General features: G+C 41.4%; 1 protein-coding gene across 10 annotated transcripts in view; it reads left to right on the top strand.

The window, feature by feature from the left end:
- The window catches only part of MAP4K4 (mitogen-activated protein kinase kinase kinase kinase 4), a 162,424-nt gene that overhangs the window by 94,758 nt on the left and 41,945 nt on the right, over positions 1–25,721 (top strand). For all 10 annotated transcript variants that reach the window (XM_079314607.1, XM_079314611.1, XM_079314605.1 and 7 more), the window contains exons 4-12: positions 9,838–9,963; positions 10,733–10,843; positions 13,627–13,717; positions 15,267–15,397; positions 17,666–17,720; positions 20,074–20,152; positions 22,159–22,334; positions 22,996–23,068; positions 23,516–23,726. In XM_079314607.1, the coding sequence (XP_079170733.1) occupies positions 9,838–9,963; positions 10,733–10,843; positions 13,627–13,717; positions 15,267–15,397; positions 17,666–17,720; positions 20,074–20,152; positions 22,159–22,334; positions 22,996–23,068; positions 23,516–23,726 (1,053 nt within the window). The remainder of the gene's footprint in view (positions 1–9,837; positions 9,964–10,732; positions 10,844–13,626; positions 13,718–15,266; positions 15,398–17,665; positions 17,721–20,073; positions 20,153–22,158; positions 22,335–22,995; positions 23,069–23,515; positions 23,727–25,721) is intronic.

The following is a 25,721-nucleotide window of genomic DNA, read 5'->3' on the forward strand; positions in this document are numbered from 1 at the left end:
AAAGCATTTTCTGGAGTATTTTGAAAAATGATTTTGACAAACCTGTAGGGCTTGGTCCAGTCTCCTCCCTTCTCCTCTTCCCAGCTACCCATGGTCTGTGCAGACAGTGGTTTATTCAGCCTGTTTCTCATACACACAGTGGGCTGGTGTTGCAGCTGTTTTTGTGATTCCTTCTGTCCCTCATCAGGTGAGAGGAATGGGACTTTGAACCTCTTGGGTCCTCCCTATTGGCACCTGGCATTGTGGATTTGCAGTAGTTTCTCTGCATAAGGCAGGAGGAAGGCTGTGGATTACTGACAGAGGCTGAGTGGTGACTAATATTGGACCAGGGGAGCTAAAGTGTTTAACCTTTAGGCAAAGATTACCTGAAATTAAAACTTGCAAGGACTTGTGCTCTCACACTGTGTCATTCAATCGTGTTTGTAAGACACATGTACAGATCGGACGATTTCTTTTATTCCTGGGCAATTTACATATTTTGGCTGCTTCACAAAAGAAACCTTGTGTTGAATAAGTCAGATCATGATCTCACACCAATCCTTGCTTACAAGAAGATTTTTGGAAGCTGTAGCACGGTGCAGAATTTTGAGTTTTCCTTTTGTGGGTGTGAAACAGAGCACAGGTTACTGACTGCACTAAAAATGGGCAAGTTCTTAAGCCAATGTTTTACCTTCTGTGTTTGTGGATGTGACAGCTGTCTGGAAGTAGTTTCACCTGGCAGATGTACCTTAGACAATGGTAGACCACTTTGGAAAAAAAGTGTAAATCTATTTCTTCGTAGTAGCAGACTCAGTGAAGTGTATGTCACTTTATATAAGTGGATTGGTTGGCTGCAGAGAAAACACAGTAATTTCAGGTTTGGTACTTTTCTTAGTATTCATTTTCTGACAAAATGCAGGGCTTTGTTAGTGTTGCAGACTGTTTTAAATATTTGGAAGGAAAAATTGCTGCACTCGCAGCATTTTAATGAGGACAGTTCCCTTAATTAAAGCATTAGAAGACTTAGGGAATGTGGACAGCTGAGAGATTAGCAATATATTACAAAGTTCTTCCACCTATTAGTTAATTTGGCATCAGAAGACCAAGACCGTAATAAAACTTGCAGTCTTCCAGCAGTGATTTTTTTGTTTTAACCATTCATGTGACCAAAGTGATCAAAGCCTGGGTTCATTCTGTCTAATTTTAGGCTTACAGTGGTTATGCTGAAGCCTGGAGTGTAAGTGACCTGGAGATCTGCAATTTAACATGGGGTGCCTGTGAGGGATGGGTCTGTCCACCTGAGATGGTGTATGTGATGTAGATGGGGAAAGGTCACTGGTGGCACTGTGTCTCCTGGAACTGTGAGGTACTTGCTTCATGGCTACCAGCTGCTCACTGCTGGCAATTGTGGTGGTACTTGTTTGTGCTGCTCTGTGTTTTGGGTTTGTTTTTGTTTCTGGTGGTTTTGTTTGTTTTTTGTGGGTTTTGTTTGTTTTGGTTTGAAATTTTTTGGTTTTATTTATTTTTTAAAAAAATTATTTCTTATTGTGTGATTGATTTTGGAGTACCATTACCAGTCTGCCCCCTCTGCTTTGCAAATCTGTCTTTTGGCCTAAATAATATCATGTACTGAGCAGTGCCAGGCCCTTCAGGAAAGAAATGGTGGCATGTCATAGAGTTGCTGAATTTCTCTTGTAAACTACTTCTCCAGCCCCATCTTATTTTCATAAAAGATCCTGTGCGAAACAACCCTGAGGAAAGCCCAAGTGGAATTACTTTTCCATCTTCTCAATTGTTCTGTTCCTGTTTGGGTGTGCATGGTTATAGCTTTTGTGTTTGTTATCCCAAACCGTTGGGATATTTTATTTGTCTTGTAGCATTTGGATTTCCTTCAGTGTATGAAATGAAAGAGGGATTGTAAATAAATATCCTATTCCCTGTTCATCTACAAGACTTGCTGGTCAGTGTGGGTGCAAGGCTGTGTATTGAGCAAATCTGTCCTGTAAAGAAATTAGTGTCTTTGTGTAATTATGGGTTTTCACTACATATGTACTAGAAGAACATTAGTGTTATGCCAGAACCACTATTTTTAATGTATTTTACTTTATTGGTTTACATTTCTGCTAATAAAATGTCTGTGTGGCATTTGGTGCATAGGAAATCTGCTTTCAGTCATTTCAACCTTTTGTTTCTTCTCTCAGATGTTTGCCTTCTGCCTCCCTCTAAGTTTAAAGCTTAGTCTCAAGCCAGAACTTCAGTTTCTTGTTGAATCTCTCCAGCTGCATGAAACCTGCAGGACTTGGGAGCCTTTTACATCTCCCAGGTCCAAACTGCAGCCCCAGCAGCATCTGGACTGCACATGTGGGGGGGGAGGGAGGGACTCATGTTGATCCCTTTGGGAAGGAGATCTGCCCTCCAGCTGGGAGTGGTGGAGGTTCGTACTGCCCAGGGCAGAGCAGGGACAGGCAGTGGGCAAATGCCTTCCTTGGCTCTGTCACCCCCTGAGATGCTGCTTTCCTTGGCATCAAATGCATGCTGAAATTGGAAGTAAAAAACCCGTGCAACATTTTGGCATTGTGCATCAGCCTGCTTTCTCTCCAGTGTCTACATCTCTTCTAATTATCTGAGCCCAGAGCTTTGCATAAAGGAGATTTCTTTTTTTCACACACCGGCTTAATTTTAATATTTGCTAGGAAGGGCTTGTTCTGATCACAAGAAACCTGAGACTGGATGTAGAAATTGTATAGCAGCAGGCATTTTTAGTATGAATAATAGTGATGAAAGTAGGGGACTAGTCCCTCCCTCTTTTATGAGACCTCTGAAGATGTCAGTATAAGGCTATTTGTTGTGTAACTTGTAAGTAATTTAGGCTTGATGAGGATGGACAGTTGAATTGTATAGCTGGGACAAACATGCAATCTGAGCAGGAAACTCTTTTCAATAATCATGACTAGGATCAAGGAATTAGCCTTGGAAATAGTTGAAGGGATTTTCCCTTAGGAGGTTTCTCTCTTGGTTGTCTTTGGAAAAGCCTGTGGCATCCTGGGATTTTACTGAGGGAGGTCAGCAGTGGTGTGTGTGGTTTCTGTGCCTTCAGAGCAGCTCATTCAGTGACCAGTGAAGGCACCGAAGACACATCAGGCAAGAAAGAAAATACTGTTGTTGAAGAGACTGGCAGAGGAGGTGGTTTAGGGGGAAGACAACAGACAAGTATTGTCTTCACGTGGTTTTGGCTCCTTCCTGCCCGCACGTGATTCCATCTCCTTTGCCTGCACAATGCTGCGACACAGGCTCCTTGGGCACTGCTGGGACCCTGCCTAGGAGCCAGCCCTTCCTCATGCCTCCTTATCCAGCTAATTTAACTTTGCTTTATGGCTGCAGCCTCAGAGAGGACACTGTCGTGAACAGCCTGGCTCATTTGCTTTCTTGTTTCAAACAGTGCATTTAGCGTGCAATAGGGAAGATGTTGTGCCAAGGGGACACAAAGCAGCTTCTGTTTTGTGTGTATTCGGAAGTGTTTCTCACCTGCTTGATGAAATGTTGTCACTGAAGGTAACTGAATGTGGTCATAAGGACAGCACTGTTCTGCCAGCCAGTGCTCACCAAAGTAAGGTGTTTTTTTTGACCCTTGAAAAAGCTTCACAGCCTGCGCAGCGTTGCTGCTTTGCTGTTCCTGGCAGCATGGCTCTGTGCCAGCAGCAGCAGCAGCAGCAGCAGCAGCAGCAGCTCGCAGGCTGGTGGGCAGCTCACAGTGACAGGATGCCTGCTTCCAGAAAGCTCCCAAATGGTAAAGCCCATGAAGGCCTTTCTGTGCATGGGCTGTGCATGTGGATGGGGGCAGAGACTGAGGCTCCCTCCCAGCAGTGCTGGGGGATGCTCACCACCCGTGCTGCTGCTTGCTGGATGGCTGGTGTGCCATCAGTGTCACCGAGTGTATGGCATGATGGATGCCTTTCTTAAGAGGGTACAGTCAGAAGGCCTTGGAAAAGTTTGTGTTTGGGAAGGACTTGAAGGACAGTGCAGAGAAATCAGGCAAATGCTGATGCCAAGGTGGGAAGAGTATGTGGGTCCATGGAAAAGAGACCTTGTATGTGAAGTGAAACGGGAACAGAGAATGCTGGGAGTGAGAAGGTAAAACAGGAGAGAGACAGATGGGAAATAAGCTTACATGAGGTCTTTAGCTTGAGGTGACAAAGCTCAAAGGCATATAAAAGGCTCTCAAAAAGGATGGGATGTAATAAAAAAGTTAAGATTTAGGAGGGATTGTATAAGGACTTGTTAAATATTTATTGCACTTTTTGATAAAAGTCTTATATTTAAAACAGTTTAGACTTTCCCTCCCAAGAAGCCTTTGTTTGATACTTTTCTTATGAACTGTTTGATGTCTTATTCCCAATTCCAACACTTTGTTGTGGTGTTGGAGAGGATCACGTTTTTCCACGTTGCACTCTATGCACTGCAAGCTGCTCTGCTTTATACAAACTTTCTACCTTGGCAGTCACTGGCAGGGACTTACCCACTTGGAGTATCATTTCTCTTGTGGTTTTGTTCCTCCTGAAATTACAGCCTCCTTCCCAGCTTGGAGGCAGCGCCACAGCTCCCAGTTCAATCACTGTGCTGTGTGCAGTACTGCCCCAACTTTGCTTGCCAAAACATCTCCCTCGTGTGTGAGAACTTTATTAACGAGTGTATATATTATGGATTCCAGCAGCAGAAAAGGTCACCTATTGTGCTAGGCTCTATTCAGACTTTCCCTGTCCTGGACAGATTCTGCTCCAAATGGATGCTGGCCACGTCTGAAGTGCAAAGAGGAGGGAGGTTGTGACACTCGAGCAGAATGGTAGTTTGCAAAAGTTGGTGTTGTGATTTGATTTATCCAGGAAGATTTTTGTTTGTGGTTTTGGTGTCCTTTAGGACTTTAATTTTTTTTTAATAGAAGTGAAAAGCAGAAATGAAAAGTGAGAGGAAGCAGAAAGGAAAATAAACGGGGTTTCTTTTGGACTTCTGTTTTTCTTCAGTTAATCTGTCGGGGTAGATGATAAAAGAAAGGGAAAGTTGTTATCATTTTGATGCCTGTGAAGGCAAACTGGTTTCCTCTCCACTGCTCGGGGGATCCATAGGTTAGCAGTGCCTTTTCACTCCCAGTGCTGGGCTGAGCATGCTGCTTTGCACAGATCCCAACTCTGCCATGATCCCAAGATTCCAAAATTCCAGAAGCTACCACTGGAGCTCAGGAACTCAGCTTACTCTGAAACCCCAGGCAGAGTGTTGCCAGCTGCCATTCTCCAGGCATGGGTACAGACAGGCAAAGTTTTGTGAGCAGCATTGGAAAAGCAAAGGAATGGAGATTGAAGGCTTCCCTCACTCCATCCCATTTTGCTGGTGTTTGACTTTCCAGTTTTTGGTAGCGATATTAATTCTAAAAAACCCCTTGACAGTAGCTTAAAATGACTGGATGCCATTTATGTGGGGAGAGCAGAGATTTGTCACCGTCTTATTTCTTAAATCAGAAGGCAAAGTTAGTGAAGGGACCAATTTGTATTCTGCTTCACACTTTAGATTTAGAGCAGTGTATAAATCATCTGGTAGGATAAGTAAACTTGCTCTCTCCTTTATCACAGAACATCGTTTTGCTGGACTGTGTTTTCTCATTCATATTTCTCCTCGTCTTATTAGGGTAAATAAAACCTTTGGAAATTCTCTCGTTTCTCTTCCTCGAGCTGGCAAAATAAATACCAGCCAAGACCAATGGTCAGATCGAGAGTTTGGATGGAAAGTCACCACTTACATGCCCTGAGTCATGTCTTTGTTCTACCTTTGGGAGGTTTGGGTTTTTTTAAATGTTAAAATTCAGCTCCTGAAATAATTTCATTATGCTATAGAGCTTGGGAAACAGTGTTACTTCCTGCTTACTCCTCCAGGTGTGTTTCTCAGATGCATTTTCTTATAGGGGTCTCATGCCAGTTTTAGTACTGGAATAGGTCAGGACTGTTGTGCTTGCTCTCCTGAGGCATCTAGACAATGATGTTTAGGGACACACTTGAAGTGATTTTTCTTTTCCTTTGGTTACATCCTCCCTGATTCTGACACTTCTAGAGCATATTTATCTTCTTTTCCATCCCTCAAAAATGTCCAGCAAAGTGTCTCAGAATTCCTTATCTTCTAAAAATTTCTGCAAATAAGCAGCATTTTCATTCAGTACTGATGCAGGGGGTGGTGTGTTACTTCTGGAAAACAGCTGATAATCTTCCTTACATGGAGCTGCAGTAGATTTTTTGACTGCTAGTTTCTCCAGTGGCAATCATGGTCAGATACTTAAAACTTCAGCTACTTAAATCATCACAATTTTGTAAATGCTGAAGTAATAAAAAGAAGCCATTGATTTGCCATCTGCATGCAGAATGCATGGGTGCAGAATGCTGGGTGGTAGGCTGAGGTAGCACACCTGGGTTTATTTTTAGTGTGCTAATTCAAATGGTTAGAAATTATCTGAATGTACATAGGTGGATTTCTGTGTGGGAGTCGTGCAGGTTTTAATCTTATAGGCAAGATTATTTTGGTAAAAGAGTGTTGCAGTTAGAAACCCCTAGGGATGCTGGCACGTCCATTTATTCTCTGGAGGGAAACACATGAAAAGGGAAAGGAAAGCTGCTCCAAGCTTGATTTAACCACGTGGGTCTTGCAAAAGTATAGCTTTCTGCAAAAATTACTGGTAATCAGACGTGCTGTCACAAACAGACAGTGAATGTATAAGTATAAAACACTTCCACCGGCTCGATCAGAGGGAAGACAAAGAGGGTTTCAATGGGAGTTTGTATTCATAGATAATGACTTAAAGTGGTAATTGATGCCAGCTGCATAAAATCACTAGGAAGGGCTCACCAGCTGCCTCTCTCCTTCAAGAAAAAAAGATGTACTTTTGTATTACTTTATGAGAATGACACTCTCTTGCCTCAATCAGTTTTAATTTTCTGCTTTTGTGATACCCTTGCCTCTGCAAATGGAGGGACTGTTGGTGGTGGTGGTGCAGTGCATGTGTTGTCTGGAGGAGGTGACAGTCCTTCCTTCTCTGAGGCTGGCTCTCAGGACAGCTGCTGAAGCACCTTGGTCTCCTCAGGGGCATCCCTGCTGCAGGCTGCAGCCTGCCCTCCCTGGGGCACGCGTGTCCATGAGGAGATCTGTGCGGAAATGGCCTTATCTGGGGAGATTTTTGGGTGGGATTCATCTCACCCTGATGCAAGACATCTGCAAGATTGGTGTCTGCATCTTGGCTCATGACCTCACCCTCCTTTTGTAGTTAGTGGGGAGAAGTAAACACCGGTAGAGTGAGCATTGTTTGGCCTCTTTCAGATATCCACATCGGGATGAAATGACCTGTACCCTGGAAAAAAAAATAAAAAAAATCTCCTGAATCTGGAACAGAACAGTTTTGGTCTGGCCAACTTGTTGTTTTTAATTTCCTTTTTTTAAAGTCTTCCACCAATTGCTGTACCACGCTGGTGCTTCAGCCTTTTCTGTGCTGATTAATCCTTATAATAGTTCCTGTCGCCACAAAGTCTTCAAGACTCATTGCCAGGGAGTTATCGATCCACTCTAAGCAAGTGGAGTCTTCCAAAGCCTGGCAAAAATTACTGAATCCACTTATTATTGTAGACTGGATTTTGTACTGGATTGAACTGTAGGTGAGGTGCTATTTGTGTTGTGGACAAGTGCTCTCAAAGGCAGCTGAAATGTGAATGTAGGACCATTGTTAATTGTAGTTGAAGGAGATATTTGGGGAGATGCTGCTGCAGGCCTTAGAGCAGGTGCTGTGACACAGACTCAGTCTGCTGGCTCTGTGTGTGTCTTTTCTGTTGTTTGTTCTTCAGGATTTTTTATTTTGGAGGGTAGGGGGCTGGGATTTTTATTATTTTATTTTTCAGAAATAGATCCTGTTTAAGTATTGTCATTTTGGCTGCTGTTACAATAAATAAACACAAACAACCTTTAGGATATCCTGCCCATTGTATTGTAAAATCTATTGTGTTCATGTGCTGAGGGTAGGAAGTAATTTTTATCTAAAAAGTCAGTTGAAAATAGCAGATTAATCCAATTATACATATTAACCTACCAGCAATTAAGACCCAAAGCATCAAGTTTAATAGTGCTCCTGTTCTTTTTTTTTTTCCTAAATGCACAGTTCAGAGATTTGACATAATGTAAGCCTGTATTCCTCTTCTATCTTTTTTTTTTTTCTTTTTTTTCCTTTTTGCATATAGTCTGGATAAATAAAAAAGTCATTCAACAGCAAGGACAACAGAAGCAGCTGAGGAAGCACCAAGTTAGCTTTTGGCTCAAAAAGCTTTTCTCACAATGCTTTCTCCCAGGGCTGCTGTTGACTGGGAACTTTGATTTACAAGATTCTTTTCTGTTTTGTTCAGTGTTCCAGAAATACACTGTATTTTAGTTCAAAGATGCATTCTGAGAAGATATAAGAATAGTTTATCCCTGGTGCATTTTGGGAATTCTGTCATAATAATTTACAAGTAAGCCTTGCATCCCACTGTTAGAGTATTTGAAATAGTTGTAGCAGAGAGTTGTTTCTTTTATTCAAGCTGGATGTACCAGTGTGTATAAACAGTTAACTTGTAGCTGGTATTAACATCAGCCTATGTCATGCATAGGATATTTGATTGCTAGCGTGGTACAAATTGCAAGGAAGTTTAAGGCTTAAAATTTTATCATCTAATGAGCTTTGACATCACAGGATAATCAGAATATGTGCTACCATTCCCATCAGCCAGCAGCTGTAGGGAGAAGTTTTGGGTTCTTCCTGGAATCAATTGAAGGTAGACGTTTTTCTGCTTGGATATCTGTGGATATAAAATTGTGGAGCAGAAGGGGATATCCATCTGCCTTTTAATTTGTTGCCTTGATAGGTGCTTGAAAAAGACTTCCTAGGTATGGGAAGAGAGAGTTAGGGGTGGGTTGGTGTCTGCTCCTTCTTCTGTGTCTGCTGGCTGCCTGCTCAGACAACACCTCAAAGCGTGTGAGGATCCTTCCATGCAACATGTCCTGCTATCACTTCAAAAGCAGGTTGTGGGTGTTTTAAGGAGTGGTTTCATTATGTTACCCATTTCAGCTCTTGGCAGGGATGACCTCCCTTCACCTGAGCTGCTCTTTGCTTGGCACCTTTCTGAAGAGGGGGGAGCCAGGGGAAATCCTTCCTCTGCCTTTGTGTCTCAGCATCCTGTTTACTGCCTGGGCTCCTCGCCCGTTCTTCCTGATGCACTTGCTCTTCCTCCACAGAGGCAGATGGAGGAGGAGAAGGAAGCTTGTGCACGAGGCAAAAGCCTTTTTCTTGCAAAAAGGGGAATTCCTGATCTCCACCTCTGTTTTCCTGTGCTAGTCCCATGCTGGCATCGAGATGAGAACCTGCTTTGCTAGCGGGTTTCACAAAGCCACTGTATGGCATTTAAATAGAGCTGGTTGAAATTTCCAAAATTGAAGGAGGAAAAATGAGGAAGGTGGAAATAAAACTCCTCTGTCATAAATTCTCAGCCTGCCAGCTATGGATTTGCTAAAGGTATTACAAGCATAGGGCTTTTAAAACAGATTATGTCATGTTCCATCACTGGATCAAATCCATTGCATCTTTTATTTGCTTTTTTACACTACTGAAAACTTGAGAAAGGCTTGTTTTAGACCATCTCAATAGACAGGATTTTGATGGCATGAACATCAGAGGGGTTTACTGAGCATGATGTTGGTATAAATTGAAGTTTAGAAAAAAATCTACTTGTGTGAAGGTGAAGAATAAATCAATAATGCCTGTGATATATTAAACATATTGGAATTTGTTTTTTTTTTTTTCCAAAGGATGAAGAAGAAGAAATCAAACTGGAGATTAATATGCTTAAGAAATATTCTCATCATAGAAATATTGCAACTTATTATGGTGCTTTCATTAAGAAAAGTCCTCCAGGACATGATGACCAACTGTGGGTAAGCAGGTGTTTTTCAAATACGTTCCTAAGTCTTTCCCTTTTGGATATAGATTGATGATCAGAGCAATACCACTTTATGGGAAAATGAACTAAAGGAGTTTGGTGCTTGCCTGAACTGCTAGATAAGTGAATCACAGAGGCTAATCACATATCCTTAAGGGGTTGTCTGAACCAATATTTGCTATAAGCAGTGGATTTGTTCTTTAAGTAACTTTTTTTCCCCTGTTTCCCAGATGGATAGTTACATGTTCCATAGGAACAAGACAGCTGAGCTGAGCAGTAAGAATATGTGACTGTAAAAAGAAAGCTGCACTTGAGATTGTACATTTTTTATCCCACCTCATCTAAACCCTCTAGAGGACTGAAGTTTGGGGTTGAAATGGCAGGGCATCTGTTCTTTTGTAAATAAATAGAAGTTAAAGGATAAGAAGTGTTGTAGTGATGTGATCTGTTTGATTCCTTCAGCATTGGATGTGCTCTTCCTGCTAATGCATTTTGCATAGCTGAGCAAATCCAGATTCCTAGCATTAAGTTACAGTGATTAAATCAGTCCTTGAAAATGTGGTAACTAATGTGAGACACATTCCATATATATCTGACACACATTGAAGACATTTGGTTGAATCCATTTTCCAGGCAGAGATGTAAAATATATTTTCTGCTTTGTAAGAGTTTCCCAAATCAATGTGGTAACCTGATTATTTTGCTTTGCTAAACAGCTGAGATCTGTGTTTAATGTTGGTTGTACACTGGTATTTGTTTTGCAGCTTGTTATGGAGTTTTGTGGAGCTGGCTCTATCACAGACCTTGTGAAGAACACAAAAGGGAATACCCTGAAAGAGGACTGGATAGCATATATCTCCAGAGAGATTCTCCGGGTAAGGAAAATACTGTGCCCCACACAGAAACAGTCTTACAGAGATGTAGCTTGAGGTTCTGCAAGAAGCTGTTTCTGATCAATCCCATTAGCCATGTCATCACTTGGAGAGTGCGTAGGAGCAGATAGATGTCTGCTCCACATCATTTAATTTGGTGTGAGTTGTACTGTATTGTAGCAGAAGCCTTGCAGAAAATTGCAATTTCTAGTCATGAGAAGCCAATAGAGGAGGCAGTGACCTTACCTACTGCAGAAGCTGTGAAACAGTGTCCACAAGACCTGAGGCTGAGCTAGTGTTGTAGTACAGTAGCAGCATACAGAATGGGCTTCTCTAAATATGCTTGCAGCTGCCTTTTTCTCCTCCTGATCAAGTCCATGGAGGAAGAGCTGTTGGCTCAGGCAGCAGTCAGGAATTCTGTGCTGTGCTCTCATCTTGTGTTATTCCTGCAGTGTGTCTAGAGCAAGCAGCTCTGTCACTCTGTATGTGCCCTGTGTGGTGTTCACAGGCAGTGCTGCAGAAGATTTTCAGGAAGAGGAATGCAGCTTACCAGTTGTTCTAAAATCGAAACTTTAATTACTCTTAATATTTAATTTCCAGTTGGTACAGTTTAAGTGCTTTTTGAATTGGCATTTGTTTTGCTTCACTAAGTAAATCTGGGATGGTTTTCCTCGTGCTTCTTTGTAAAACAAATTGCCTCCTACCCATACCACTACACAGTATGTTTGTTCAATTGCTTAATCATAAATGAAGTTCTGAAGGGCTTTATGTTAAAGGAAATGAGCACTGGCTCTTGCATAAATCAATGCTGCTGTAGTCTGTGTTACACATTTGCTCTGCCTTGGCAATTTTTAAGATGAGGATGGAGGGAAACACATAGGTCTGGTCTCTTGCTGTAATTTAAAATGCTAGAGGAGAGTCTAGCTGCTGGTATTTGACTGGCACATTTTAATTTGTTTACAAGGAAGTAGTTGTATTTCAAAACAAATGGTTAGCATGCTTTAATATGAGAAAAACTAACTTCTGCAGGACTATCTTATCCTTGATTTGAGAGACATGTGGGCTTGGAGTTATTCCATGCAATGTTGCATTCATCCTAGAACCTCCTTAGATAAAGCAGTCAAACACGTGCTGAGAAGCGGAAAAAATTATTTATCTCAGAAAAGAGTTAGGGAAAACTATTATCTCATCCCAGTGAGAGATTTGCAAAAGGAGCATTAATTATTGACCATAAGGAATTGAAATATCTGGAAAAAAGGAATGCTAAAACCACATTGCAATGTGATGTTTCAAGCCCTGATTAAACACAAAGCTTGTCAGAGGTGCAGGAGAGAGGTCATGTAACACAAAGTTAAAAGGAGCTAAAGTGCCAAAGATTGCTGTAGGTTGAGACACAGGTGAAGGTTGACCCAGTGGATCCTTGTGTGGTTGTAGAGGTCTGGGGACTGCAGGAAAGTGGAGATGTGCCCCTCTGTCTCCTCCCAGCCCTTTGCAATCCCAAATGTGTTTTTCAGTAAGGTTAAATGGTACTCTGGAGAGAACAGACGATTATCTCTCTGGCTGGGTCAGAGTAGCAGAAGGCTTTAAAAATATCCTGTGTGAAGCTGTGGAAAAGCCTTCATTCCTGTGAAAAATAAGACCATGCTTAGAATTAACAGTCAGTGAAGGGTCTCAGGGACATCAGCTGTTCACTTGATCTGCTTGTGATGTGTGGAAGAGAAACTGTGGATGGTGTTTTTTTGTCACACTCATTAACTGTTTTAGAAAAGGAAAACAGCCCAATGGTTATGTAGGCAAACTGGTAAATGATCAGTTAATGAAGAACATGTGTTAAGAAATACTTCTCTACAGCAACCACTATTCTCTTAACCTCTTGCAGCTGTAAAGGTTCTATTTCTTTATTTTTCTCAAAACATTAAAAGACTATGAAGGCAACATGAACAGGCAAGATGATCCCACTGGAGACTCCAATTTTCCAAGCAGAAAACTGAGGAGAGCCCAAAATACAGGCAGTTGCTAAGAGGATTGCCTGTTGTTCTCCCAATTACATTAGAGAGTAAAATGCAACATATGTCTTTCTCAGCCCTCCCTCCACATGGCTAATGCTTTGGGGCATATATCCAGGTGCTGTCTCAACAAAAAGCACCGTATGCCAGGAGGTTTTGTTTCCTTTGGAAAGTATAACGCTTACGCTTTTTTTTTTTCCCCTTTGCATTTTTTTTTTCCTGAGCTACAATTATCTGGCTTCATGTTTATGGAGGCTAGAGAAGAGAACTGCAGTTTTGCAGTACAGCATGCCTTTGTCATCTGTCCTCCCTTGCCCTCAAACATGACTGTCAGTCCATCACCCCCACCTCCTTCTTGGGGGTGCATATATACACATGGATGCTGCCTCCTTTCTCCTTCCACCTCCCTTCCCAGCTAAATTCTGAGTGTGACCCTGTGCATGTGAGAAGTCAGTGGCATACACCGACACTGATGTCATTTAGAATGTAATTGCACAGGGGCTTTGTGGGAGCTGAACTTTCTTCACAGGACAGCTGGGAGGTGTTTGCACAGTGCAGATGTTAGGCTGTGTTTAGGTACTGTGTGTGCATGATCTGAGGCCTGTGTCTCTGCTCCATCACCAAAAGCTGTGTGGGTGGTGTGCTGCAGGTCCCATGCACCCAGTTTCAAGAGGTCGAGGTGCAGTGCTGTGACCTTTGGGGCTGCTGGGTATGGATAGTCTGTTGTTGAGCCAAGACCCTAACTCTGCACATCCTCTCCTTCCTCTCTTCTTAATGCAGGGGTTGGCACATCTTCATGCCCATCATGTGATTCACAGGGATATCAAAGGGCAAAATGTGTTGTTAACAGAGAATGCAGAAGTGAAACTTGGTAAGTAGGTACACATGTCCACTTCCTCATTTTTTCAGCCTTTAGTTTTATTATGTTCCCAAATTAATTTCATTCTTTAAGAGCCCTGCAACATGTTTTATAGCATGAGTACTCTGTCAGTGGTTCCATGTGGCTTGACAGCCTGCATGTATTTCCTCCTGCTTGGAGAGGACAGAGCACAGTTTGTTGTTGAATTTGGTTGGAAGATGTTGGTTTTCATGCCAGAATCGGTGCAGGGATCATTTTGTTTCCCCCACTGAGCTGTGTGTAACTTGAGTCTGTTCTGATTCACTTTATTCTGTATTTAGGAAGTGTCAGGAGTCTCTCTTGTATTTGGTTTTAATTAAAATAGCACCTGCTGTTCAGGTTCTGGACACAAAAATATGATCTGGACAGCACTCTCAAGGGAGTGTGGCATTGAATTCAAAACACAGTTCCAGCTCTGGCATGCGTGCTGAAAATCGTGCTCATCCCTGGGCTCTTCTCTCCTGCCAAGTGGACATACTCGTTTTTGATTTCCTCTCTAATTTGTCTCTTTCAGTTAGTGCACATGTCAACCTTCTGTGTTTGTATCATGCTACACTCGCCACCTTTTTTTCGTTAAATATAGAGCCATGCTGAAGGCCTCCCACCCAGCCCACATCCCTTCTGGTTTGCATTACACCTTCCTGCAGCATCAGGCATGGGAAGTTGTCCCGGCTGCTGGAGGAGGAAGCTCTGGGGAGAGCTTTCCTTCGTTCAGTCCAAAATGGAGCACAGTAGTTTCCAAAGCTTTGCTTCCACTGAGCTTGTCTCCACCAGTTTGTCAGTGTCACTCAGATGGTGGGTGCAGTGAAGCTGACACAGCCCTCTTAGGGCAGATGCAGTTACTGGTAGAGAAAGATACACAGCACTGTGGTCATAAGCAGGGTGAAATGAAAGGCAGAAAACACCTCTGTAATGTAACTGCTTTGTAATGAAATGGGCATCTCTTTCACAGCCTGTGTGCATGTGTGCTCCAAGTTAGCACTTCCTGAATAACCCTCATCTTTTGCTCTCAACGATGTTTCTGCTCTATGCATTGAATCAGAGAGCAGCTTGCTGAACAGTAGATTATTTTTGCTGTCCAATTTCAGAGCAGAAAAAGTGGTGAGCTGAAAGGGATGTGTTTATGCCTGCAGTTTTCCCATATCATGAGAGGTACCTTTGGGAAGTGGCTGTTTTTGCATAGGCAAAGGTGCTTGGTTTCACCATGTGGGATGGGAATAAATAGCCTTTCCTCAGCCTCCCAGGCAGTACTTTTGCAGCTGTGCTCTCCTTTCTGTCCAGGCAGACCAGTGAGAGGTACAGGAGAGATGATTGTATGCAGCTGTGTCCCTTGACACTTGTGCCCAGGCACATTTTGTGTGAGCCATGAGGGCTCACTTGCCTCAGAATTAATCCTCTTACTTCTCTTCAGCATAGTCCTCCCACGTGGGACTTCTGCAGGGCTTTACTTTCAAATCTCTTTGCAAAAGTAATCATTGCATTTCCCCCCTCTTATTTAATTTCACTCTTTTCCCACCCACAGTGGATTTTGGTGTGAGTGCTCAGCTGGACAGGACAGTTGGCAGGAGAAACACTTTCATTGGGACTCCCTACTGGATGGCTCCAGAAGTTATTGCCTGTGATGAGAATCCAGATGCTACGTATGATTACAGAGTAAGAATCCTGTTCAGAGAAAATACCCAAAATATGCACGTGCAATATAAATGTCTGTGAACTATGGCAGGTTTTGAGACTTCTTATGCTTTGTAAAAGTAATAACTATTTTATGTAGTTACATTCTTATTACTGAAGTACAAGGTGAGGATACTATCAAATTGTGATCTTGAACAGTTTCTGCTGCTTGTATTATCATAGCTTTGAGATGTAAATACAGGACTTCAGGGTGCTGTAGGTGCTCAGAGAAGGCAGAAAAGAGTTTACCTGGAAATTCTTGTGTTCTCAGTTGTGTAATGGCTGTACCTAAAATTGTGTTACACTATGTCCCAGTTACTGTGCTAACCCAGAACAATACATTTCAGGCCTTGCCTTAAATAGAACCACTGTCTGGAGAGCCATTTAAGTACAGAAGGAACTCTTATAACTATTTCTGATTTTAGGGTACATATACGTGGTTTTTTGGATAAAAAATTATCAATCACAACATTTCTTAACAAAGATCATTCTTTACGTAGCTTGCTGCAAACCAAGGATTTAAGGACTGTAAAATCATAATTGGCTTGATGGTATTTGCATTACCCTTAAGAATACTAGGTATATGTATTTAAAGTTAAATATATCTAGTGAAAACATACTGTAATCTTGAAAGTTCCTCTCAGCTTCAACAAGAGTACAAGGAAAGAGAAAAAATATAAAAATACGCTTTTAAAGAAATCTTTACTTAGACTAATGCATTGTTCCAACTTTAACCAAGGATAACAAGGATATCAGGAATCCAGGGATTAAGAGCTTACAATGAATTATAGAGCTGAATATCAATTATATCACTTTGCTGAGACTGATAGTGTTAGCTATCAGCATACTTGTGTGTGTCCAAATCTTTGTAAAAGACCCATATTATTTGAATTGGTGTTTTTGTACATTTTGACTAAGATTGATCAGATTGATCCTATTTCTCTTGATTTAATTGCTTTTTACATTCAACATCTCATTGTACTAAACCTAATGTTTTATATCTTTCCAGATAGAGTTGTTGTTACTAGTAAGGAAGGTTTGATTTATTACAGCAGAAAAAAACTCCCTGCAATATTTGTTAATGCAGTAGTGATGTGAAAAATAACTCTGGCCTCTGTAAACATCTGTTTATTGTTCCTGGTGGAGCTGTAGAGTGGTGGCTCACAAAAAATTAGTGTTTGTAAGATTCTGGAAGATCATGGACATATGCAATTTAGCTTAAATGGCTGCATTTGACTAAGAGAAGAGTGCCTTGCTGGGTCTGAAAATATGATCTTTAGAAGTGCTTCTCTGCTTGTAGTGCATGAAGGGCTTATTTGCTCCTTAGTTTTAAGTACTTTTTTAAAAATCACAGTTATGACCAGAAATGAGGACTGCTTTGCTCAAGAACAGCTCTCTTTCACAGCAGTCACCTCCAGTATTTTGCCCATTAAGCTGTGTCAGTCTCTGAAGTTGTTTCCTTGCCAGGACTCCTCCATCTCTTCCCTATGTTTGATTTTCCTGGCTCTTGTTTGGTTTCTCCCAAGTCAGAGATGCTGGCCAGAGGTGGTACCTTGAAAGGCTGCCACTGAAGGACTCTTGTTCTGTAGTGTTTTAAGCAAAGCTGAGATTTTAGGGGAGGAATGTTGGCTTTGGCTGTAGGTAATGCCTGTGGTAAAGGCAGAGATGTAAATTTTGGGAGCCTGTGGTAAAGACAGAAGTGTAAGTTTTGGGAGTGTCTGCCTTTTCAGTGGTGACTAATTCACCTCTCCTTTCAGTGGGCCTGTATTTTCCTTTTGTTCTTGCTTGTTTGTTTACACATCTGAAGACCCTTTCTTGTAGTTTTTGACAAGTCTGGCCAATTTAAATTTGAGCTGAACTTTTACTTTTATAGCTGCATCTCTGCACACCGTGGGAATGCCCTTGTTCAGTTCTTTGTTGACAAGGGAATATTGAAAATTCTGTTGTTTCATAGGCTTAGATTTCTGGCAAATGTATTTCCCATTGTCATAACGTGAATATATTTTTATGTGCTATTGGAAAGGGTTGTTTGCTCACTCAATAAGAACATGTGTGTTTCTGCATATACATCTGTATTATGTGAAAAGTAGGATTTTATGGTACAGTTACAAGATAACAGAGGCTTATATTATTTAAATAGCCGTGGTATTTGGTTTCAGCCTCACCTACAGGGCCTCTCTAAATAGTAATCTCTACTGTGTGAATGGGTGAGTGCACCTGCTAACATCTGGTGTGTCTCTTTTTCTGCAGAGTGACCTTTGGTCGTGCGGCATTACAGCCATAGAGATGGCAGAAGGAGCTCCCCGTAAGTGACACCTGTGCTTCTCCAGAGGGCTCCTTAAGGCTGAAACGTACACTTGGGCCATGCTGGTTGTAATTTAAGCCTTGTTTTGAGGTTTCTGAAAGTATCCCCATGTTATTTCTGTTCTCTTTGGTTTTGCCTGCTCTATAAATATAAAATCCCATAAATAGCAGTGTTTTTGATAAAGATAGGGTTGTGTTTGAGCACTACAGTGCAGACTGCAGTAATTTAATTTCTATAGCAGGAATATTTGGAAGCTAATCAAGTGTCTGACTTCCTTCCTATGGGTAGTATATTGTGTTTTGGAGCTGTGTCCCACTTTGACTGTGGACTGGCCTGGAATACTGAAAACTCAGCTGGGGAGAGGGTCAGTGGAGCCTTGAGGAAACAGATCTTAATGAAAAAAGCATTTGTAGCAACTATTTCTGTGTTGCCTTTCTATCAGTCTGGATAATGCTAACATTGCTTCTCCTTTTGTTTCCACTCATCAGTGGGTGGTGTTAATCTTCCTTAGTGGTGACATGGCTTAGGCTGTAAATCCTTCTTCAGGACAAAGCCCTGAACTCAAGCAGGGATCACAATCACTTAGTTTGGATTTAAGAGGAAAACCTGGAAACAAAATTGCCCAACTTTTTAATAAGTTGTTTTCCTTTCATGTAGTTTTTTCAGAATATAAAGGCAAACAGCAGATATGTGAGGAGGACAGAAACCTTTGAAAAGAAAAGAAGTTAGGCATGGTGTTTTGACTTCTAATAATAATTATTATGAAAGTCCTTATTGATTTTGCAAATGTACTTACCCTCACCATCAGCTGGAGCTCTGTATTTAAAAAATAAGGGCCTAAGGTACCTAAGAGAAAGTTAATTTTTTTACACATAAAAGTCTACCACCTCAACACAGCCCAGCATGAAATATCTTTGAAATAATCATGTTGAAGTATTGGTATTTTCCACCTAAAAATTGGTTATTTTGTTGTAGCTGTTGCCTGATTTTGTTGTTGTTCTTACTGACTTTAATGTAAGATTTAGAAATCAAATCACAATAGTCATGTGTTGATTTATGTTTTAGGAGGCCTGATAGTTTTAGGTTGTTTCCTTTGTCCTTCCTAATTGCACATTTGCATGAATGTCCAAGTGAGAGCTGCTCCCAGGAAACTTCAGCCAGCATTGTCTTTTAAGTGTACTACCTCCTTTTTGCCATACCTTTTTGTTCAGTACACTGGGTTGCCTCTATGGCTTTCAGTAAAAAAACTGTGGGCTTTGTAAGCCTAGAATTGGACAATAATATTTTGTTCATTTCTAAACCAAAGCAGAGCTTGGCCCCCTTTGTGTAAAAGCACAAGAGTGGCATTTTAGAAGTATGCAAAGATCCTCTGTAAATGCTGAACAGATCTTGTCCTCTGGGACATGGGCCCTACCTCCTCTTCCACCAGCAACTATAGAGTCCATCTCTGTGTTTGGTGGTCTGCAGGAATCCATAGGGATCTGAGGGGCTGTTTTGCCAAGATTGTGGCCCCTTATTTTTGAAGGCAGATTTCTCTTCACATCAGTCCATTTCTCCTGAATTTCTCTTGTGTGGTAAATGTCACCTCATCCTGCAGTGATCGCTCAGGCTGAGACTGAGAGTGTAAGAGATCAAACATGGGAGGATGGTTAAAACATTGCTCCTAGAGACCTGTCTTGGGCTGCCTCTCTCCCTGCTGCCTTGTTTCCCTGTGTTGGCTCTGCCATGTTGCTTTGCTATGGAACAGGAGGAAAAGCTGTCCAGCACTGATCCTGGACTCCCACTAAATGTCCACAGAAACAAACAGGACTTCTTTGGGCAAAAGTTATGGGTTTGCATTTCAGTTCTGCAGACAATCATTCTGTGTGATACTGACCCTCCCAGGCTTCAAAACTGTCATGCCTTGAAGTAAAGAAAATACCCAGGGCTGGAGAGTGAAAATGAAACACCCTCCATAATGGGAGAGCAGGGCAGGTAGAGGGAGGATTGTATGGAACAGTAACTCTTGTCGTTCCCTTCCACCATCATCATCTCCCAGTATTTTATTGACTGGAAAGTAACTCAGATGACTTGGGGCTGAAGGAGGGCCATGCTCAGATGTTCCCATCTTGGTTGATTCTGGAGGTTGATCCTTGCTTCAGTCTCTTTCTTTTTTTGGGCTGCCATTGGCCCATTGGACTGTGTAATAGTTATCATTTTGGGCTAATTCTGTTTAGCTGTGTTGCTTCTGCATCTTCTGCACCGATGTTTGGGATGGTGGGAGTGGTTGTGGAAGCTGAAGTCATGGCATTGACATAGAGCAACTAAACCAGTGTCTATATGTCTCTGTGTGGTTTTGTTTTGTTCCCTTCAGCACTTTGTGACATGCACCCCATGAGGGCACTCTTTCTGATACCCAGGAACCCTCCCCCACGGTTAAAATCCAAGAAATGGTATGTATGAATCGTATCTTGCTTGTAGTCTTGTGTAGCACAAAGTTTTCTCATATTGTATACTGTTTTGTTACCCCTTCCAAGAGTTGTAAAGCAATTTAATTTAGCAAAAATCTCTGTTACCTTTCGTGCATCTGAATCAGAGCATGAAATAAAATGTATGCATTATTTAGTTCTGTTTGTCCCAGGGAGGATCCATCTCAAATTGTGTGAAAATAAATACCAAGGATTTTTTTTTTTTTTTTGGTAGAGCAGCATCTGTATTGAGGTGACAAATGGATCCATGTTTTAAAATATAAACTCCTGCAGCACTCTTAATATGCAGTATGTTTTCTCAGATGTATCATAACACAGAAACAGAACAGTACTATGGTGTTCTAGTTGCTAAATAGAAAGGAGCTATTAAAACTAATGAAGGCTTTTACTATAATTATTGTAAACGGTTGGAATTGAGTGCCTGCTTCTTGCCAGCTGAGAAGAATCTATTAGTATCAGAGAATTTCCTCCCAGTTACTGGTTACAACTGGCACATAGGAAACAAAAATGCTCCCTAGAAAGAAATTTCTTATAGATTGTATGTGATCATGGGATGCTGTGATCCTGTCAAAATAATGAAGTGATTTGACTGTGTATTCAATATCAGCATGGTATAAACTTGGCTTGCTTGCTGAGCTTGGTCTTTACCTGGATTGACTTATTTATGCACTTGTATGCTGTCAAGGCATTGCTCTGTCTTACTTGCCTTCTACATGTATTAAGGGAATAGAGATGCATATATGCCATCTGCATTAGCCTGCCATTAACCTTTTCATGTGAAATGATAACATTCAAGGTGTGAGGAATAAAAAATCTGAACAAATTATGTTGGATTCAGACTTTTTATTGCAGTAGGGAAGTGAACTGATGGATGGAAATAATTGTTTTTACTCTTAACCATGTAGTGAGGTTGTTTGCTCTCCAAGCACCTGGAGCAGGTTGAGAGCACCTATTAATTAAAAAGTGGCTCTGGCCCAAGGCAGTGCTGCTGTCACTGAACTGTTTTGATAGTGTGCTCAGTGGCAGGTTATGGGAAGATAGGCCAAATTATGACAAAGTTGTAGAATCATCATAGGATGCCTTGGGTTGGAACAGATCTTAAAGATCATCTAGTTCCAAACCCTGCTATGGACAGGGATGCCATCCTCTAGTTCAGGTAGCTCAGAAATCCATCCACTTTTTGAGTATTTCCACTATTGGATTTTGGCAGGTGGCGTGTTTGGTGGCTTCTTGCTGGAGAGATCCTCTTTCAAGGGTTCAAATGAAGTGCAAATTTTGGAAGGTGGTGCTGCAGCTTAGCTAACTCACATACCCTGATACTTTATGCTGTGTGTAGGAGGGATTTAGTTTAGTTCATGATCTTAAATTGTGTCAGAATTTGACCCAAAGTGCCTGTGTTGAACTGACAGCACTGACCAACATCCACTTATTGTTCTATAAAATTTTTTTGTGTGTGACTCTTAAGGTGAAAAAATAAAATAATCTAAAATAATTTCATTCTGGCAGATCTGACTCTGTGAGCCCAGGTGCATGCAAAAGTTGCTTGTGTCAGGAGGATGGCCGACACAGTTCTCCTGACTTTGGGTATGGCACACCAGAGCTGCCCTGCCTCTGCTGCAAGCAGGCTGAGTTCTATCCAGCTGTGATCCAGAAGCAGCTGGACTGAGTTACCTCATTTACATCTCGACTTTTAGAGCAATTATGCCTCTGAAAGAGGGCACATTACTGTGAGGCTGTGCCTGAGTGCTCCAAGTGTGTTCATGTCACCCTGTGTCCCCCCAGCCAGTGCTCAGCTGGAGCAGACTCAGATCTGTTCAGGAGGTACACTTCCAGGCAACACTTGTACTCTCCTCTGGGGCATAATGCTCTTTGAGGAAATGAATTTGAGAAAGAACAGGAAAAATATTTCAGTTGAGTTTTATCTCTCATCTTTTTGCTTTGTTTTGTTTTTTTCCTTCCTGCTTTCTCAGGTCAAAAAAGTTTTTCAGCTTTATAGAAGGTTGTCTAGTGAAGAATTACATGCAGCGACCTTCTACAGAGCAGCTGTTGAAACATCCCTTTATACGTGACCAGCCAAATGAAAGGCAAGTCCGAATCCAGCTTAAGGACCATATAGACAGGACCAGGAAGAAGAGAGGAGAGAAAGGTATGCAGTTTCAAAAAATCAAGGCTTTGCAACTTGTCAAAAATGCATATTTTTGTCCTGCTTTGCAGTCTAAATACCCACCCCAAGAGAAGCTCCTATAGCCCATATCCTTAAAAAGTTCCTTTTAAATTCATAGTTTCACTATCAGAAGGCTTTGTTTTGTTCTGTCCTTTACAGAGAAATTATTAATTTCAAGTACTGTATTTTCTGATACATTAAATTTACTCACTTGTTGACCGCTGGCTCTTCCATACAAGCATTAAAGAGTATTTAGGAGGATATTGGCATATATGCCTTTCCTTTCTTTAGTCTGTGGTAGCTTTATTCCTGGATTGATGCCATAAATCAGACTAAGAGGAAATAACCCATCACAAGAGCTGTGAAGCGAATGTTTTGGGCAGCCTTTTCTCCTTCTTCAGGTTTTGCTGAAGTTCTCCAGGTGTCTTGTCTTGCATGTCAAACCTGGTGTTGTTCAGGGAATTTTCTGGAAATCTTCTCCAAACCACTGTGCTGCTGGGAAGATGAGCTAATATATATGGAATGAGTTCTAGGGTCTGTCAGATCTTCTTGAAGGGGACAGGAGCTTTACTGAGGTGCTACTGCAACTCCCCACGGCCCTAAAATTAAAGTACTATCCAGGCCTTTGTTTCTTTCCTGTTAGATGAGACGGAGTATGAATATAGTGGAAGTGAGGAAGAAGAGGAGGAAGTGCCTGAACAAGAAGGAGAGCCAAGGTAATTGCTTTTGGGATTGCTTTGGGCAGTCCATGCCAAGTCTAGAGGTCTGTGATTATAAGCCAGCATGCTAAATTTCTCTCTTATTAAGTGGATGTACAAACCACTCATAGGTTTGAATACCTATGCTGTGACTGTTAAAGATTTGAAAGCTTCCCTTCCTATGGCTTAGAGCCAGCAGACTCTGGATGGAGGGAGATTTATGGCAAATATGATTGATCAGGGTCTCCACAATGTTAGCATTTGTCCTTACTTTGCTTGGCCTCATTTCACGCCTTCCACTGAGAGCGTGTGTTTGACATACATCCAGTGTCTTTGCTCTGAAAGAAATGAGATTAAACTTTAACATCAAGATATATTTTATTAATGTTCCCCTGCTTTGGCAAAGGTATTTAATAGCCCATCAGGCTTTATCATCCAGAAGGCTTTAACTTCCTCTTGTTGCAGTTCCATTGTCAATGTGCCTGGAGAATCAACCCTCCGACGTGATTTCCTGAGGCTGCAGCAGGAAAACAAGGAACGTTCCGAGGCCCTTCGGAGACAGCAGCTGCTGCAGGAGCAGCAGCTCCGTGAGCAGGAGGAGTACAAGAGGCAGCTGCTGGCAGAGAGGCAGAAACGCATCGAGCAGCAGAAGGAGCAGAGGAGGCGGCTAGAAGAGGTAGAAACAGGAGACTGGAGTTTGGGGGGCAGAAGCCCCTCTCCCCCTTTTGTTTCCCATTCCTGCACCCATTTAAAGAGAATTCCTTGTAGCCCCAGGTTATCTGAGGGAAGAAAACATCATGTGAAAATCCACCTGCAAACATGGAGCAAAGCACTTAAATCCACGCTTAGCTACTTGAATATGAGATATCTTCCAAAGCATTTGAATATCCAGCAGCTCCTGTGAAGACAGTAGGAGTCAGAGCTGGGTTGTTAGAAGGTGTTTTTTGGGGAAGAGGCTGTTTCTTGGTCTCTGTTTAGGCTTAGGTAGATGTAGAGAAGAGGAGACATAAATTATTCCCAGGTGTACTTTTCAAGACTACTTTTTTGAGGACCATAACATTTTTCTTATTTCCCTTTAAGGCTTTCTCAAACATCTGTGTTTGGCACTCATTCACGGTAGATAGAAGCCTGTTTTTTAACATATTACTCTCTCCTGCACAGTAGCTTAATGACTAAAAGCCACCTAGATCATAAAATAATAGAATTATTTGGATTGGAAGGGGTCTTTAAAGGTAGATCTATAAATATGTTTTGTAAATCAGCGTTAAAATTATAATTCTGCAAGAATTACAAATATGTAAATCATACTTTTGTGATACACTAAGTATGCAATTTCTATACAGTAATGGAAGATAAAAGGAAGTCTCTATACATGGACTATATTGTTCTCTCATACTTTTAACCTCCTAAGATCTCATGTGAATTTTTGTTTGTATATATATATATATATATATATATATATATGTAGATGGGATATGCAGTGTGAGCTTCAGAGGTAGGAAGATTTCAAAACAGCTCTTCAGGCCAGAGCTGGGTATGACAGAGTTGAAGTGAAACCAGTCCTCTGGCTCTTCAGGAAGTGCAGGGTCAAATTCCAGTTGTCCTTAAATGACCTCTTGCTTGAGTCTGTTTCAACCTTTCACTTAGCAGTGATGGAAAAACTACACCCAGTCTGGTTTTCCAAATCCTGGTAACATTTAATGAGGATGCAACCAGGACCAAATGTTGATTTGCATCCCGTGACCTGTTTGCATAACAAGTAATACAAAGTTCCAAATACCTTTCCAGGTCACATTATGCTCCTTATCCCTCTTTTCCAAGGTGCAAATGAGTTTAGTACTGCTATAAGGAGGGATTGGTAGCTAAGATTCAGCCACACATGAATCCATAAGGAGGGATGAGGGGAAGGCATAAAGACCCCATTTCTCTTCTGTTTCTTCCCCACCCTTCAGAGAATGCCAAGATAAACTTTATAGCACTTCCAAATGCTTTGAGACTGTTTGTGGGGGGAGTAAGTAATAAAAAAGATACTAAAAATAAATATGAAATAGAATATCAGTATTGTCAGAGGTGGGCAAAAGTTGAGCTACTGCTTAAACACTCAAATTTTTCTTAATACTGGAGTCAATGATTTCTTTTAAATGCCCCTTTAATCTCAGGTTCTGCAGGCAGTATTTTTTGTTGAGAAAGAGGATTACAATTAAATTATCTAGGTCATTTAACTTTAGTAATCAGTGCAACTCTTAAAATCTGGATTTTCTTTTTAAAATAAAGGAGCGCTGCTGCTGCTGGTAGTGGAAACAAAGCAATGCACCATTTTCCCTGCATGGGTTCAGCTTTTTGGGGTTGTTGCAGTTGCAACTGAATGAGCAAGTAGAAAGAAAAGGCAGTTACCTGAAAGTTATGTATAATCAGTCCTGCTTTTTGAAATCCAAAATAAAACTGACTGCTTCCACAACCACAAGAAGCATGTAATGTAGATTGTATTACTGAATAAGGTTGCACGGTAAAACATGTAAAATTTGTAGGATCAAAACTTTTTGCCCTGTATGGGTCTGTGACCTCTGCCTGGTTCCCTTGGAGGCATAAATGGGAATGGTGAGTTACAAAAGTTTTCTTTTGCAGGTAATGGTGTGGGCATATTGTTCATGAAGTGCATTAAATAAATGAC

The sequence above is a fragment of the Erithacus rubecula genome, assembly GCF_903797595.1.
Source record: "Erithacus rubecula genome assembly, chromosome: 1".
In the NCBI taxonomy this organism is placed as follows: Eukaryota; Metazoa; Chordata; class Aves; order Passeriformes; family Muscicapidae; genus Erithacus; species Erithacus rubecula.